At 39.8% G+C, this 17996-nt stretch overlaps 1 protein-coding gene across 1 annotated transcript in view; it reads left to right on the forward strand.

The window, feature by feature from the left end:
* The window catches only part of LOC126278302 (protein CBFA2T1-like), a 1072749-nt gene that overhangs the window by 1049821 nt on the left and 4932 nt on the right, over nt 1-17996 (forward strand). The window contains exons 8-9 of the mRNA XM_049978315.1: nt 7868-8060; nt 13793-14100. Coding sequence (XP_049834272.1) covers nt 7868-8060; nt 13793-14100 — 501 coding nt within the window. The remainder of the gene's footprint in view (nt 1-7867; nt 8061-13792; nt 14101-17996) is intronic.

Here is a 17996-nt window from a genome sequence, read left to right on the forward strand (position 1 = left end):
CCCCGCCACTGGATTGTTGCTCCCATCCGGAGCAGTTACAACACAGTCTAGCCGCAGCAGAGTTGTGCTTGTGCAAAAGTGTGTGTGTGTGTGTGTGTGTGTGTGTGTGTGTGTGTGTGTGTGTGTGTGTGTGTTGTACTTCTGAAGAAGGCATATTGGCCAAAAGCTAAAATTTTATAGCAGTCTTTTCATTGTGCCTGTGTGTGACACAATGTCTCCTCTATATGGTGAATTTGTATGACATTATTATCTAGGAGAGTGCAAGAATTGCTCAACAGCCTAACAAAAAAGTTTTCTTCTGTTCCTCACACAATAGCTCTTTCAGTGCAAAGTATGTGTGTGACATCTTACACGTAATGTGTCCACATACATTGATGAGCAAGAGTTGGGAGAGGGTGATACCCAGTGCCTATCCCTTTGGAACAGGGGTCTAAGAGAATAGAACCTGGGCTTGCTGTAGATTCAACATTTGCAACAATCTGCATTGGATGCATGAACTAACCTGGAAGCAATAAATTTGCTTTGAGATATTGTTGTTACTAGACTGCTGTAATGTAATAACTGATGCCCTTTACATTCAATCTCATTGAGGTCTGTTTCCTTTTTGTTGCACTGTTAATTATGACAAATCGCTATTTTGTGAAAGTAGCTCTGTGTATGAAATGAATCCTCTAGACTCGAAAGGCCCTATAAGCCATTTTCACAAGTTTGGTGAGAACAACTTCCACTTAAAGCATACATGTTTATACTCCCAGGAAAATGCATTGAACATGGAGGAAGAAGTAACTGCAGTAGAAATGTTTAAAACAGCATTGTAACACACACTAAATTACAATGAAATATGTATGTGGAGGCTTCTGAAACTCAGCTATTGGCATAGGGGATTTTGAATTTCACTCTTTGCTGGGAGGATGGATAAGAAGTATTTTGAAATTCATTAAATGATTATTAGAAAATACTGAAAGGAATACAAAAATTCTTTATTTGAACAAATTTGCAGGAGTGTATGAACTCTGTAATTAAACTATCAATACTAGATCAGTCTGCATATTTCCATAATGGCAGTCCTCATCACTTTCAGCATCATCAAACTCCTATTGAAAACCTGTTCTATTTCCTTGTAAAACCTCAGGTCATAAATAGTCCTCCAATTACAACCAAAATGTTTTGTTCACATCTGACACTTTGTTTGGATTGTTTGAAGTGATTTGTTTTGAATGGAGCTGGTTTGATCGGTTATACAGTTGTACCCTTTTTTGTTACATTTTCTACGCCAAAATCAATTCTGTATGGTTATTCCCTTTGAAATTCGATAGTTAACAAAGTTTTTGTAATACAGAAACTTTTATGCTGACTGTAATTCCTATCTCTCTCAATTTTTTTTCTATTCCTGCAAAAACTCTATTAGGTGGTATGAGTGGCCTATAAATGGAAAAACTATTTCCACTTTCTGTATGTTAAAAGGGGGCTCTGAATGAATACATTTACTAACCATGGAGAACATATTCCCATCTTCGTTTTGACTGCAGCAACCATCTGCAACAAATCTAACTATATGTATCCCATGCATATCTCTCTACATAAGTCTATGATATACAAAGCTTGCTATCTCATTTGAACTCTCTGAGAGCTGAGTTTTGCTCCATCAATAAGAGTGAACATTTGGCTTAGACAAAAGTGCTTTTCAATTGCCAGTTACTTAGCAAAATTGTAGAAATTATACTGCCTAGTAAAATAAACAGCTTGATCTGAAAGTTTTGTAAGCAACATGTGTTTCTAACAATTAAAAGATATATCAATGATCCTTCTTTATCCTGACGCAATAAATCAGGAAATGCCCCACCTTCAAAGTATGTACTCTTCGTTCTACTATAATAACTCTTCTCTGCCTTCAACCTGTCTCCTAATTCTCATCTACATCTACATCTACATCTACATCTACATCCATACTCCTCAAGCCACCTGATGGTGTGTGGCAGAGGGTACCTTGAGTACCTCTATCGATTCTCCCTTCTATTCCAGTCTCGTATTGTACGTGGAAAGAAAGATTGTCAGTATGCCTCTGTGTGGGCTCTAATCTCTCTGATTTTAACCTCATGGTCTCTTCGTGAGATATACGTAGGAGGGAGCAATATACTGCTTTACTCCTCAGTGAAGATATGTTCTCAAACCTCCAACAAAAGCCCGTACTGAACTACTGAGCGTCTCTCTCGCAGAGTCTTCCACTGGAGTTTATCTATCATCTCCGTAACACTTTCATGATTACTAAATGATCCTGTAACGAAGTGCGTTGCTCTCCGTTGGATCTTGTCTAGCTCTTCTATCAACCCTATCTCGTACAGATCCCACACCTGTGAGCAGTATTTAAGCAGTAAGCAAACAAGTGTACTGTAAACTACTTCCTTTGTTTTCAGACTGCATTTCCTTGGGATTCTTCCAATGAATCTCAGTCTGGCATCTGCTTTACCGACAATTAATTTTATATGGTCATTCCATTTTAAATCACTCCTAATGCCTACTCCTAGATAATTTATGGAATTAACTGCTTGCAGTTGCTGACCTGCTATATTGTAGCTGAATGATAAAGGATCTTTCTTTCTATGTATTCGCAGCACATTACACTTGTCTACATTGAGATTCAATTGCCATTCCCTGCACCATGTGTTAGTTCGTTGCAGATCCTCCTGAATTTCAGTACAATTTTCCATTGTTACAAACTCTTGATATACTACAGCATTATCCGCGAAAAGCCTCAGTGAACTTCCGATGTTATCCACAAGGTCATTTATATATATTGCAAATAGCAACGGTCCTACGACACTCCCCTGTGGCACACCTGAAATCACTCTTACTTTGGAAGACTTCCCTCCATTGAGAATGACATGCTGCGTTCTGTTATCTAGGAACTCTTGAATCCAATTACACAATTTGTCTGATAGTCCATATGCTCTTACTTTGTTCCTTTAGTCCATATGCGCTTACTTTGTTCCTTAAATGACTGTGGGGAACTGTATCAAAAGGCTTGCGGAAGTCAAGAAATACGGCATTTACCTGGGAACCCTTGTCTATGGCCCTCTGTGTGGACAAATAGCACAAGCTGGGTTTCACATGATCGTCATTTTTGAAACCCATGCTGATTCCTACAGAGTAGATTTCTAGTCTCCAGAAAAGTCATTATACATCTACATCTACATGACTACTCTGCAATTCACATTTAAGTGCTTGGCAGAGGGTTCATCGAACCACAATCATATTATCTCTCTACTATTCCACTCCCGAACAGCGAGCGGGAAAAACGAACACCTAAACCTTTCTGTTCGAGCTCTGATTTCTCTTATTTTATTTTGATGATTATTCCTACCTATGTAGGTTGGGCTCAACAAAATATTTTCGCATTCGGAAGAGAATGTTGGTGACTGAAATTTCGTAAAAAGGTCTCGCTGCGACGAAAAACGTCTATGCTGTTATGACTTCCATCCCAACTCGTGTATCATATCTGCCACACTCTCTCCCCTATAACGTGATAATACAAAACGAGCTGCCCTTTTTTGCACCCTTTCGATGTCCTCCGTCAATCCCACCTGGTAAGGATCCCACACCGCGCAGCAATATTCTAACAGAGGACGAACGAGTGTAGTGTAAGCTGTCTCTTTAGTGGACTTGTTGCATCTTCTAAATGTCCTGCCAATGAAACGCAACCTTTGGCTCGCCTTCCCGACAATATTATCTATGTGGTCCTTCCAACTGAAGTTGTTCGTAATTTTAACACCCAGGTACTTAGTTGAATTGACAGCCTTGAGAATTGTACTATTTATCGAGTAATCGAATTCCAACGGATTTCTTTTGGAACTCATGTGGATCATCTCACACTTTTCGTCATTTAGCGTCAACTGCCACCTGACACACCATACAGCAATCTTTTCTAAATCGCTTTGCAACTGATACTGGTCTTTGGATGACCTTACTAGATGGTAAATTACAGCATCATCTGCGAACAGTCTAAGAGAACTGCTCAGATTGTCACCCAGGTCATTTATATAGATAAGGAACAGTAAAGGACCCAGGACGCTTCCCTGGGGAACACCTGATATCACTTCAGTTTTACTTGATGATTTGCCGTCTATTACTACGAACTGCGACCTTCCTGACAGGAAATCACGAATCCAGTCGCACAACTGAGACGATACCCCATAGGTCCGCAGCTTGAGTAGAAGTCGCTTGTGAGGAACGGTGTCAAAAGCTTTCCGGAAATCTAGAAATACGGAATCAACTTGAGATCCCCTGTCGATAGCGGCCATTACTTCGTGCGAATAAAGAGCTAGCTGCGTTGCACAAGAGCGATGTTTTCTGAAGCCATGCTGATTACGTGTCAATAGATCGTTCCCTTCGAGGTGATTCATAATGTTTGAATACAGTATATGCTCCAAAACCCTACTGCAAACCGACGTCAATGATATAGGTCTGTAGTTAAATGGATTACTCCTACTACCCTTCTTGAACACTGGTGCGACCTGCGCAATTTTCCAATCTGTAGGTACAGATCTATCGGTGAGCGAGCGGTTGTATATGAGTGCTAAGTAGGGAGCTATAGTATCAGCGTAATCTGAAAGGAACCTAATCGGTATACAATCTGGACCTGAAGACTTGCCCGTATCAAGCGATTTGAGTTGCTTCGCAACCCCTAAGGTATCTACTTCTAAGAGACTCATGCTAGCAGATGTTCGTGTTTCAAATTCTGGAATATTCCATTCATCTTCCCTGGTGAAGGACTTTCGGAAAACTGCGTTCAATAACTCCGCTTTAGCGGCACAGTCGTCGATAACAGTACCATCGGCAGCGAAGGTATTGACTGCGTCTTGCCGCTTGTGTACTTTACATACAACCAGAATTTCTTCGGATTATCTACAAAATTTCGAGACAATGTTTCGTTGTGGAACCTATTAAAGGCATCTCGCAACGAAGTACGTGCCAAATTTCGTGCGTCTGTAAATTTTAGCCCATCTTCGGGATTTATACTCGAACATAATACATGTTTCAAAATTCTAAAACTGATCGATGTTTGAGATATAGGTCTATAGTTCTGCATATCTGTTCGCTGGCCCTTCTTGAAAACGGGGATGACCTGTGCTCTTTCCCAATCTTCTGGGTGCTATGCTCTCCTAGAGACCTATGTACGGTGCTGCAAGAAGGGGGGCTAGTACCTTCGCATATTCTGTGTAAAATAGAACTGGTATCCCATCAGGTCAGCAGCCTTTCCTCTTTTGAGCAATTTTAATTGTTTTTCTTCTGTCATCTGTTTCGATATCTACCACTTTGTCATCTGAGCGACAATCTAGAGAAGGAACTACAGTGCAGTCTTCCTCTGGGAAACAGCTTCGGAAAAAGACATTTAGTATTTTGGCCTTTAGTCTGTCATCCTCTGTTTCAGTACCATTTTGGTCACAGTTTGTCTGGACATTTTGCTTTGATCCACCTACTGCTTTGACGACCAAAATTTCTTAGGATTTTCTGCCAAGTCTCAACAAACATCAGTTCTAGGACTCCAAAAGTGTATATTGTAACTGCTACAAAAACCTCTATGAAAAGAACACCCTCTTGACCTACAAGATTAATTCAACAGTTGTATTAAACATTTGCTTTGTTTGCCGTATCTTCTTAATATTAAGTTCAGATGGTAAGTACAACCTACTATGACTCTCCCTATTTCTACAGTAGTGAGGTTCTGAACATTTGAATGACTCTTGAAATTTCCCATTGCTTTCCAGCAAGGTGCACAGTTGTAGCTTCTTCTGTCACCTCCCGTAGTTTCTTTCACTGCATCATCACCACTGGCATGTAATCTCCTTAGAACACCGTTAACACAGTCCTTTTTTTTAATCCTAAGATTCCAAGAAATGCTTCCCTGCACACTACAACACATCCACAATACGCCTTTCATAGGTGGCAGATGAAGGCTAGCCCTCTTTTTGATTATTTCTGAGCTTTTCTCCTCTTAGGTTGTGAAACAATACATTGACTCATTATAAAGTTGTCATGGCTAATTTTGTTTTCTGATGCACAGAATATTCATTTGAACTTCATAATATCTGCCATCTGCAGTGGGAACACTTGAACACCTAACTGTAATGTTTACATTTGGTTGGGGTAAACAATGGGTAATTAGCAGAATATCTGAAAATGAATAATGGATTTGGTAATTTGTTAGTTTAAAAGTATTACTGTGTTAAGGATAGAAATAATAGCAATCAATGAAAGAATATTATACCTATCCAGTCCGTGAAACTATCAGTGATAATTTATCTTTTCTGTTTCTCCATCTTTTCCTAGTTTCTGGCTGTCTCACCCTTTTCTGTCCTCATTCTGGATTTGCTTTAGCAACATAAGTACAATGTGCTAAAATAGTACTCTGAAAATATGTTTTTTGTTCACACTTCACTACAGTTGCAATGATGTCGTGGAAGTGTTGTGAACTTCAGATTTTCCAACTCCTCAATTTCATTAAACATTCCCTGGATTAGGTTTTTTTGTTATTAAAATTAAATTATTTATTGCTTATAAGGCAACAAAAATTACAATACCTTATCTTTTGTGGCTAATTAATAACTTTCCCCTCTTCTGAAAACAGTTGAGTATAGCACTATAAATGCAGGAAGTGAGTCATACTGGGAGGAGAAGACACCATCTTAATAAGTTCAAAATATTCAAATGTGTGTGAAATCTCATGGGAGTTAACTGCTAAGATCATCAGTCCCTGAGCTTACACACTACTTAACCTAAATTATCCTAAGGACAAACACACACACACTCATGCCCGAGGGAGGACTCGAACCTCCGCTGGGACCAGCTGCACAGTCCGTGATTGCAGCGCCTTAGACCACTCAGCTAATCCCGCGCGGCTCTTAATAAGTCCATAAATCTCATTCACTAATGGAAAATAACTGCAGACAAATGCAGTGGTCTTTGAATTTCACTCTTATTTTCTTAAAAATATCTTGTTGCAATTAGGGGATTTTGATATCCACACATTCGTAAATCAGTGGAGATTAATTTTCTGATTCAGAGGACACTATTTTTAAAAAGTGACTTTCAGGGAGGTTTTGAATCTGGAGGATTCATATGATGCAGTATTTTTTTTCTTATGTTCAGGAGGCAAAAGTTTTGAAAATGCTGGTAGTTGTATATAAATGTACAAAAACTATCTAACTTACAGAACTAATAGTTCATCCCTCATGGAGGAAAGAGAGAGAGGTTGGGGAAGATTAAAAAGGAAGGATAGGTCAATCAGATTCCAGGATGAGAGTTGTTGTGAAGATGAATACAGTATGTTGGTGAGCACTGTACCAACTTCAGAGAAAATGAGGGTAGAGTGAGGACTCAAAGTGGATTAAAAGGAAGAAAATGGAGTGAAGAGTGCAGTTAAGAACTATGAGGAATAAGAGATGGAGAGAAAACCAATCAGAGAGATGGGGGAGGAGAATGAAGATGAAAAAAATCAAAAGCAAGAGAAAGTTTATTGTTTATTACTTATTGCATATCAGCAATACTAAAAATTTAACTACTGGCCAACAATTGTGTCTCATAACTTTATAATTTTCTCGAGTGAATTTTCCTTTTGATAGCAATATTTTCTTTACAAACTGTAGTCTTTTTCGGAATGTAATGACAGCTGGTATTATGTCACTGATTGTAAATTACTCTACAACAGTTGAATTAGAGTTGACATGACGTTAAGCCACAAATTGTGTAAATTTACCATTTTTACAACAGCAAAATCTTCTGTAAATGGCAGATCAGTTTAAAATACATGTATCAATCACGAGCACACAGGGATCTCAGCAGGATTCACATGTTACTCCTATGTTGGCAGATGCTGAACTGCATTCTCAGCATGGTGGAGAAGACAAAACGAGCACTGGCGATCCTGCAACATAGGGGAGCAGTGCCCGGTGTAGTAACTGATGACTGGGGTCGTGGTGACATCAAGCGGACAGCTGCAGATATCATGGCGCAGACTATCCGCGCCACGGAGGAGCGCGTAGCAGAGGTCAAGCGTCGTGCAGGTGAGTCCATCTGCAGGAGTCAGTGCCTATAAAGAATAGTGTGGCAGACAAGTAAAGATTACCAAGAACAAAGAATGACAGTAGTCTGTCCGTCAGCAGTATGTATAGCACTATGTGGAGAAAATTAGTGTATCTGAGTGTGATGTGTAAGCAGTACATACTGCACTATTTTCACAGATAGTTCCTGCATATTTGTAAACATGAGTGGAATTCTGGTAGCACACCAGTCACACATTCTTGACTCGGGATATGTCTGTCAGTGTGGCTGACTGTGGTAGTGTATCAGACAGGCAACATGATGGTGGGAACAGAATTTTCACACAGTCTTCAAGTATTGGTACTCTAAATTTACGTAACAATGTTTCATGTTAATACCGTCATCTTCCTTCCACAGATTCCCATATTAGTTTCCCAAGCATCTGTGTTACCCTTTTGTATGGGCGTGTAAACCTGTTACAACCCAAGAAGCATACGTCTGTATTCTTTCAATGTCTGTTGTCATCCATATCAAGAAGAATGAATGAATGAATGAAACATTGGAGCAGTATAACATCTCCTATATCATTTGCTTTACCGATGCACTGCACTTTTCCAGAATTCTTCCAACAAATCTAAATCTATCACTCACCTTATCTATTGTGTGTTCATTATGTTTCGTGGAGCTTTTATTATTACTCCTAACTATTAAATGATTTGACATGTTAGACATTTTAGCAATTCTGCAAATGGATACCTTGAATTTTTTTCTCTTGTTATTGGCATCATGGCTTTTTTTTATCCACATTTAAATAGAGCTGCTACTCTTTATGTCAAGTGGAAATTTTGTCTTGAGTCTTTCCTTATAATTGTCTAATGATGGCATTTTCCTGTTGGCAACAGCATTTTACAGCAAACCATTTGATAGTACTGCTGAGCTGACTGCATCTGGTAATTTTTAATGAGTATTTGGAACATTAAAGGTTCTATTATGCTTGTGTTTCGCATGCTCAATGTTATTTTTGTTTCAGCTGAACATTCACTAGCCATTATAACATTCTGGGCACTATTGCTCAAATATTCATTGAACCAAGCACATATCAGTGACAATTGAGTAGCGTGAAATGTCTTTTGGAAGATGGAGTATACATGTTTAGCTGCAGGTACTGCAAGCAAAATATTTTGTATGAATAAAGAAAAAAAAAGAACTGCATGGCATTATTGGCTGAGATGTACTGAGGGGTAGGTTCAGCCATCTAATCAAGAAGTGTTTCTTTGTCAGTGCACTATTGCCCCCTTGCTGTGGGTTTGAGAGTTGTTTCTAGTGTGTATTTGTTCAGGGTAGTCTGACTCTAATGGATGTGATGTGTAGTTTGTGTTGTTTGGTAGTGAGAGACGGGTGGATGGTGAAAACTTGGTGCTGGCACGTAGCCTACTCTTCTCAAACAGCACCAAGGGTGACACCATGCTTAACATCCCTATTCGGGAGACATCATCATCAGTATTGCATGTGCTCACTCCATAAGACACTGTGGAGATTTTGGAATTAAGTCTAGGACACCAGCATCAGTGTGTAGTAATCAAGAATTTTACATCACAATCTTTCATTCTCTTGCAACCAATATTGCCAGTGAAAATTTTTTGCAACCAATATTGGCAGTGAAAATTTAGGTTTGTGCCTATGGAGGTGGGCTTATATGAATACAGCAAGATGTGCTTCACATTAGTGGTTTCTCCTGATCATTAGAGAACATTTGTTTTCTCCAGGATTGTCATAATGTTCAGATACCTAAGATCTCTCATCATAAATACAGTATGTATGTGACATTGGTTTGTAATTCTGTGCATCCATTCTTTTAACTTTCTGTAAAAACAAACTTTTAATTCAAGTGGAACTATTTGCTGTGCAAGAGAGATCATTCAGGAAAGGGGTTAATTCCAGTGTGTATCATTGAAAATTTAATTCTCTCAAGATCTGGTACCTTGTTCTCTTTAAATAATTTCCAGTATTTGTGGTGAGGGTGGTGGGGAGATGGGGGTTAAATAGTCTTAAATGTTTTCCAGTATTTGTGGTGAGGATGAGGGGGGAAGGGGGTTAAATAGTCCTAAATGTTTTCCAGTATTTGAGGTGGGGTTGGCAGGGGTGGGGGGTGCTTTTTCCAAAATAAATTTTTTGAGAGTCTCTACAGTAGTAACACAATCCTATACTCTCTTCACCTAAATGAGAGATGGCTTGTAAACACATCACGGCACATGACCATAATGCTGCCATTAAGGGGTGAGGGATACAGGGAGTGCTCGCTGAGTGTAGCTGTATTCATTGTGTGTGTAAGTCCTCAGTGTGTGATCTCAAAATCAAATTGTAATGTTCATAACACCTGAAAGACCAGTATTTGATCATTAGTGTAAGTATCAGTGTTTCATAATTCATTGTTCATGTACCCACATTTTACCATTAATATCCTGTATGACTAAACTCCCCTATGTCATCCTCCGCAGATATAGTGAGTGAGGCTGACACGTCAGTTCTGAGTCCACAAAAGTGACATTTCAGTTCTGAGTGCACCAAAACAATCGAAGAAGAAATTATCAGATTCTGCAGAGAAACACATGGCTCTTAATGTGTATAAAATGGAGCAGTTGTATTCAGAGCAATCAGTGACTGATATTGTTTTCAAAACAGCTGCATCTACAGGTATTGGTCATTCCTGAGTGTATCAGGTGATAAATGAGTAAAACGTCACACACTCTCAGAAGTCTCCCATAAAAGAAAAATCATGATAGAAGCTTTCAGAAAGCATTGCTGACTTCGTTAGAAATGCAGTACGAAGAAGGGTACGTGATTTTTTGCCAAATTCCAACAATTGACAAAGTTCTTCTTGCCATGAATGAAGATCCAGGTATGGGCAGTTTTTGGAGAACTACATTTTATAAATAATTAATTAATTTTAAATATGTTTGGCATGGAAGCAATAACATGCTATAAATAGAGATGACATCATTTTATGGAAGTGGAATTATCTACGAACCATTAAATTGTTGAGAGATGATGGAAGGCCCACTTACTATTTGGACCTGATGTGACTGAATGCGGGACATACCCAAAGTAACATCTGGGCAAATAGTGTCATAAAGACCTCAAAATAATTGTTTCTGTTCAGATTGTCCACAAGAAACAATGCTCCACTGAGTAAAGGAAAATGACTAATTCTCACACACATGGAGAGCAAAGCAGGTTTCATGGAAAGTTGTTTATGGATTTTCAGATCCAAGAACTGTAGAGATTATCACAAGGAATGTGTGCTGACACATTCGAGAAGTGGTTTTAAGATGTTCTTCCTTGGCTTCAGGAAAAGACAGTTATTGTTTTGTTCTTCCTTAGTTTCAGGAAAACACAATTACTGTCCTTGATAATGCACCATACCATTCTCCTCAAAAAGACAAAGTTCCTAATGTGAATCCCAGTAAGCAAGATATTTCAAAATGGCTAAAATCTAAAAATACCACTTTCAAAGATGGTATATACCACTAGAATTAAAAAAAAAAAGAGTAGCACACAACAAATACATAGTAGGTGAAATGGCTAAGAATTCAGGGAAAACTGTTCTTCAAATTCCTCTGTACCATTGTGAATTAAATGCCGTCACGTTAGTTTGGGCCAAAATCAAAGGCTATATTGCAGGAAAAAGTAGGCGTTTAAGAACTGTCAGCACAACCAGTAAGAACAATGACTACATAAGAGTGGAACAAATGTTCCCCTGTGGAGGTAAAATTTGAATCTCAAATGTGGAAATTAGACTCCATTATAGAGGAGAGAGAGAATAGCATTTTCTGATAAATTTGAATGAAAACAGTTCAACTTAATGGAGTGAACTTAGTTTTATTGTTCCTTTAACATTATTGTAACTGGCATTGTTACTAAAATCACTTGTGTTTGAATCTGCTATGCCAATTGTCAGTCTTTTATGCTTTCTTTCATTGGTCATGTGATACTGTTTTTGTTTCATTATAGCTCTCAGTGAATAGATTATAGCTACGTGACTGTCAGTGAAATATGAAAAAAAAGTTAACAAAATACCATATATCGGAGATTCTGAGTTGCAGACAGGTACAACAAAAAGACTGTCTGAATGTGAGCTTTTGGCCAACAGGGCTTTCATCAAAAAAATACACACACACACACACACACACACACACACACACACACACACACACACACATATGCAAACAAACTCACACATACATGAACACAGTTCCTGGCAGCTGAATCTGGAATGTGAGCAGCAGTGCATGATGGGAGAGGCAACTGGATGGTGGGGGTAAGGAAGAGGCTGGGGTAGGGAGGGGGAGAGATAGCAGGGTACTGGGGGAGGGAGGGATGGTAAAGTGCTGCTTTTGAGAGGGTACAAAGATGAGGTGGAAGTGGGTAGGGGAGGTAGGTGCAGTTGTGAGATTAGACGGAGGGCAAGTTGGATGGCTGAGGGACGGGGGGGGGGGGGGGGGGGGGGGGGGGGAGGAGAAAAGGAGAGAAGTAAAAAGACTAAGGGTGTGTTGGTGGAATACAGGGCTATGTAGTGCTGGAATGTGAACAGGGAAGGGACTAGATGGGTAAGGACAATGACGAACAAAAGTTTAGCCAGGAGGGTTACAGGAGCATAGGATATATTGCTAAACTCCCGACTGCACCTAGCTTCCCTACTCTCTCTCCACATCATCCCTATATGCTCTAATAAACAGTACTTTACCATGCCCCATCCCTACCCTGCTATCCCTCCCCCTCTCCACCCCAGCCACCTCCTTGTCCTATGTTCCCATAATCCTTCTGGTCACAACCTTCGTTAGTCAGTGTTTTTACACAAGGCTAGCCTTTCATTTCATCCAACTTACATTTCTTGAAATAACAATGTGTATGTTTTTGTTTGGTTCTGCATCATTCAGGCATGTGGACCAAATGTCCTGTACATTGAAGTCTTTTTCTTTTCATTTACTGGACAATGTTTGTTTGCTGCAACTATTTTTAATGTTGTTGGTTCCTCCTTTTACTCTAGCCTTCCACATCACATTGGATGAGAGCCCTTCCTCAAGACTTTGTTTGTATACAAACAGTTTCTCATTTTACATCTTTGTATAACTCAAGATCTTTATGCCATATAATGCCATCACATTTCGTTTTGGTGGATATTGCGTGTGATGTAATTACCTGTTTCTGGTTGAAATGGTACTGATGCATTAATAACCCACTGTGTTATCTCCATCACTGAGCTTTCGTGATTGCTACAACAGGCACTTACAAGTGGGTACTAGAAAACTACCTTAGCCGAATTCAGATCTTCAACTTGCAATGGAACTCCAAGGATCACTCATCTGGATAGCCCCATCACTTCCATCTATTCAGCATCAATGTTCGGGCTGTCTTTGATTGCATTGTGAGTAGATGCTTAACTGCCTCCACAATCTCAGCGTCTGACTCTAACAGGGCTGCAATTCCATCATCATATGCTAAGAAGTGCTTTCTCCCAATCACATTTACACCGTTTTAATTGCTGTACAATTCTCATACAACTTCCTTGAGCACTGTATTAAATAATGTGGCCATGATTACTTTGAGTTCATACAAGCATCAGTGTACCTCTTGAAAAAAATCCATGACCCGCGAACTTTCAAGTATGATGTTACTTTTGCTCAAAACAATAGACTTTCCCTTCATTTTAGAGTGTGAAGTGCTGTGTATTAACAATGACATACCATATTTACAGAGGAGGCAGTGAATGAGGTGAAGCGTCAAGCTGTAGCAGAACTGCAACGTGCAGTGGCTCAGGCGGAGGCGAAAGCTGCTGAGCTGGTAGCAGCAGAGCGTGCCAAGGTGGAGAAGGTGCTGGCAGAGGCACGCCGCCAGGCCGTCCCTACAGACGACGATGAGCCACCTCCAGCTGGGGCGACAGCGGCAACAGCCAATGCCTGCTGGAACTGTGGACGACGTGCCAATGAAACATGCAGTGGCTGCAATACGGCACGCTACTGTGGCGCCTTTTGCCAACATAAGGACTGGGACAGTCACCACCAGGTATTGTGATTGTGTGCCACCACACACACACACACACACACACACACACACACACACACACACACACACACACACTCTCCTGAAAAACAGCTACTCACAGAAGTCCAGTGTGCGATGTAGTTATCATACAGCAATGAAGCTTGGTTAATGCAGCACAAAATTAGTTCCAATTGTAGCCGCAATGTGCAAATCTGGTACTGTGTGCTCTTTGTGTGATGGTGTAACATCCATACTATCATTTTACAAGCTATAATATGAGTGAACAGTATGGCTATCGAGAATAAAGACCGTGCACTGTCAATGAAACTGTTTTATTTGAACAGCAGCTGTTACAGTGCTGCATTGAGAGTATTGTCAATTGAATGGTCTGAGAAGAGGTGTGATGCCATTAAATGCTTTAAAGAAGATGATAATGAAGTTCAAAAACATTAGTCAGCTTCGTATGGCACCTGGAAGAGGAAGGCATCCTATACTTGTGGAAGTTTTTGGGGAGGATTCTGCTGCTGCCTGCTGCTGCTGTGACTGACCATGCAGCATGTGCCCTGGGTAGTGCTATTACTTGTGCAGTGTTACCAAAATTGTCAATTCTATGGTCAACAGTACAGAAAGGTTTGCAGTCTATTTTACACTAGTACCTATACAAGATCCAGATGGTGCAACAATTGAAACTTCGTGACCCACAGCAACATTCTGAATTCGCTCTTTGGTTTCCGGCATGGATCAAAGTTGATGACATGTAGCTAGGCAATATTCTGTGGAGCAACAAGGCACAATAGGGTGTAGTGAATACACAGACCTGCTGAATTTGGGTTTCTCTTAAACCACACGTTGTTAATGAAGAGCCGTTGCACTCACTGTATGTGACTGTGTGGTGTGGATTCACAGGTACTTTTATTCTTGGTCTATTCTTCTTTAAAGAGAATACAGCCAGAGGCCTGCCAGGTGTACTGTGGCATCTGCTTATTGTCAAGAACTCCTTGTGCAGAAAGTGATTCATGCTTTGGAAGAACACGACTGCGTGGAAACCACTGTTTTCATGCAAGATAGGGCAACACCTCATGTTTCTCGCCAGTGAAAGATCTGCTTAATGCAGTCTTTCAGGAATGTGCTATCTCCAAATGTTTTCCAGATGTGCAGCCTATAAGATAACATCATCTGAATCCATGTGACTTTTTACTTTGTGGATATCTAAAAGAACACGTTTACCATGGACACGTTCCATCTCTACCAAATCTGAGTGCTAGTATGCAGGAAAACGTTGCTCAGATTGCACCGGAGATTCTATGAGACTGTTGTCTTGTTTTTCAGATGCAGCATCTCGTCAACATCTCCAGTGCTCATATTGAGCAAACTGTGTAAGCAGTGGTTAATAATAACATCAGAATTATGCCTCCTCATTTGTTTCACCTTTTTTACGATGTCTCATTCCGAAATCATTACAAATAGAATTTCTATACATCTTTCTTGCATTCGCAATGCCAGATTTGCACATGGTGGCCAAAATTGTAACAAATTTTTTTCCATTGAAAACTGGTTCTGCATTAATGCATTATAATCTCTACAAATTTTGCTGACATGCCATAATTACAGCCCACATTGGACCTCTGTAAGTAGCTGCACTTTAATTGTAACTGCCTGGTACTCTGAAGTGCAGATCCCATGTTGACTGATTAAATTTCTTCATACAGTTATTTATGGGTTTGGTAAAGACCCATCTTCACAGTAAAACACATGTTAAAAACATTTGTCAACTTAATATTCTTTCCATTTCTTGCAGTTTCAGATATCTGTGTCTCAGAAATAACTGAGGAAAGAGCATATTTTTATATAGTGACTTGTCTTAGGAGTGATCCACAGTGCACTCATCAGCATTTGAATTACATACATCTATTGAGTAAAATGTAGAACCCCATTTAATAGTGATCACAGTTGTTAAACATTGTGGCAAGATCTCCTTGAGAATACCAAAGGCCTTGGCAAGAAGTCCTGTCCTTTTACACGACCACTTAGCTCAGGGAAAATACTCATCTTACTTGAAGATGTCCCAGATGTGGTCCATATGTTTCAAGTTAGATAATCTTTTTTCCATGCAACAACTACATATCTTTTGACTGTTCTTCTGTTTATTTGGACACACCTTGGGTTTATTTGGACACAACTAGGGAGTTTTGACATGGTATGTTGTACTGCTAAAAATGAAGGCCCCAGATAGTACAAGGTCTGCCAACATCCCAGTCATGTTGCACTGTGGTGATGTTTCTCTCTCTCTCTCTCTCTCTCTCTCTCTCTCTCTCTCTCTCTCTATGACACAGTAAATATCTCCAATTAAATTGGTCAAAAGTTTATCATCTCTAAATGTTCACATACAACCTCCTTTAATAGAGTTAACAGGTTCTTCAGACATCAGTGATGTCTTTGGTATTCATCCCAACAGCTTTGGCACAAGGCTTGGGGATTATGGATTTTATGTTACCACCTCTCCTCCCTTTGTCAACCACAAATCATAATAAAAATTTCCTCCAGGTCAAGAGCCACTTCTAACTCGCCTGTAATTCAATGACAACTTCACTGCAGTTACAACATTTATAGCCTGAACATTCTTACACATGTTTGAAGAAGATTGCAACACCTTAATTTTTTGAATACTGTGGACAACACACAATTTTTAATTTCAATATCAAACTGGGACCAGAAAGAGCTTTACATCAGTCTTGACAGACTATTCCAGAACTGACTAAAAACCATGCAAACTGCACCCATGTGCTCTCCACCACATTATCTTACATAACATTCCAATAACCATCTACATTACTTTGAATTATTGACAAAATTACAATTACAGTTTACAGATTTGCAAAAGTTCCACATGTTGTGACTTACAGCATGTTATACATTATCTCTTGCTATTATAACATCTCTGAATATTTGAGAGAAATTATGCAGTATTAATTTTTATAACAATGTTTTTCTCTAAGATATAGATCACTTCCATTACAATAGGCGATTTGTTGCTAATGTAACTTCAATACCTGTGTCTAAATTGTGTTCCACCGTATAAATGACTTTTGTTATAGAAAGGCATTGAGGCTTGATACCATTATTATTGATGTTGGGGGGGGGGGGGGGGGGGGGAAATGAAACAAATTTTACATAAAGGTAAAATATGAATACACAAGTTAAACAGTGCACACAATGTGGGAGTAGAACTCACTACTGCAGTATCATCTATTCAAGTTGACATGGAATCAATCAATCAAATTGGTAAGTGTAACCCCACTCTGCCACATGATATACTTCCCTATCGGTGTGTCACTATCATCATAGGTTAAGTTGAGCAAACAACTAAACACACAATTTTTCAAAATTTTACAGGTTACTGTAAAAGTTTACAAACTGTTTACAGATTGCAAACTCTGTGGACAGTTTTTTTTTTTACAAGTAGGGCAAGCTGACTGCTGCTAATTGCCCAGGAGCGTTATCAGACTATTTGGTATCACAAAATTATGTTTTATTTGCCCGTCTGGCTAGCCGCACAGTCTAACATGCTGCTTCCTGAGCAGGAATCTGCCTGGCAGCTCCCCTTATTCTGCCTCAGTTACACTATGTTGGTGATTGCTGCGCAAACACTGTCTCCACTTATGCATACACCATAATTACTGTACCTAACATTGGGGTTACACTCGTCTGGTATGAGATTTTCCTGGAGCAGGAGGAGGAGGAGGAGGAGGAGGAGGAGGAGGAGGAGGAGGGGGAGGAGGGGGAGGAGGGGGGGGGGGGGGGAGGGTTCCACTGGGGGCCGAACTGTATAATAACCATGGGTTCGGTGTGCGGCGGGTGGACTGCTGTGGCCTGTTGTGGGGCTGTGAATCGCTGAGGGCTACAGTGGAACGAAGCCT

Source organism: Schistocerca gregaria, chromosome 6 (assembly GCF_023897955.1).
Source record: "Schistocerca gregaria isolate iqSchGreg1 chromosome 6, iqSchGreg1.2, whole genome shotgun sequence".
NCBI lineage: Eukaryota > Metazoa > Arthropoda > Insecta > Orthoptera > Acrididae > Schistocerca > Schistocerca gregaria.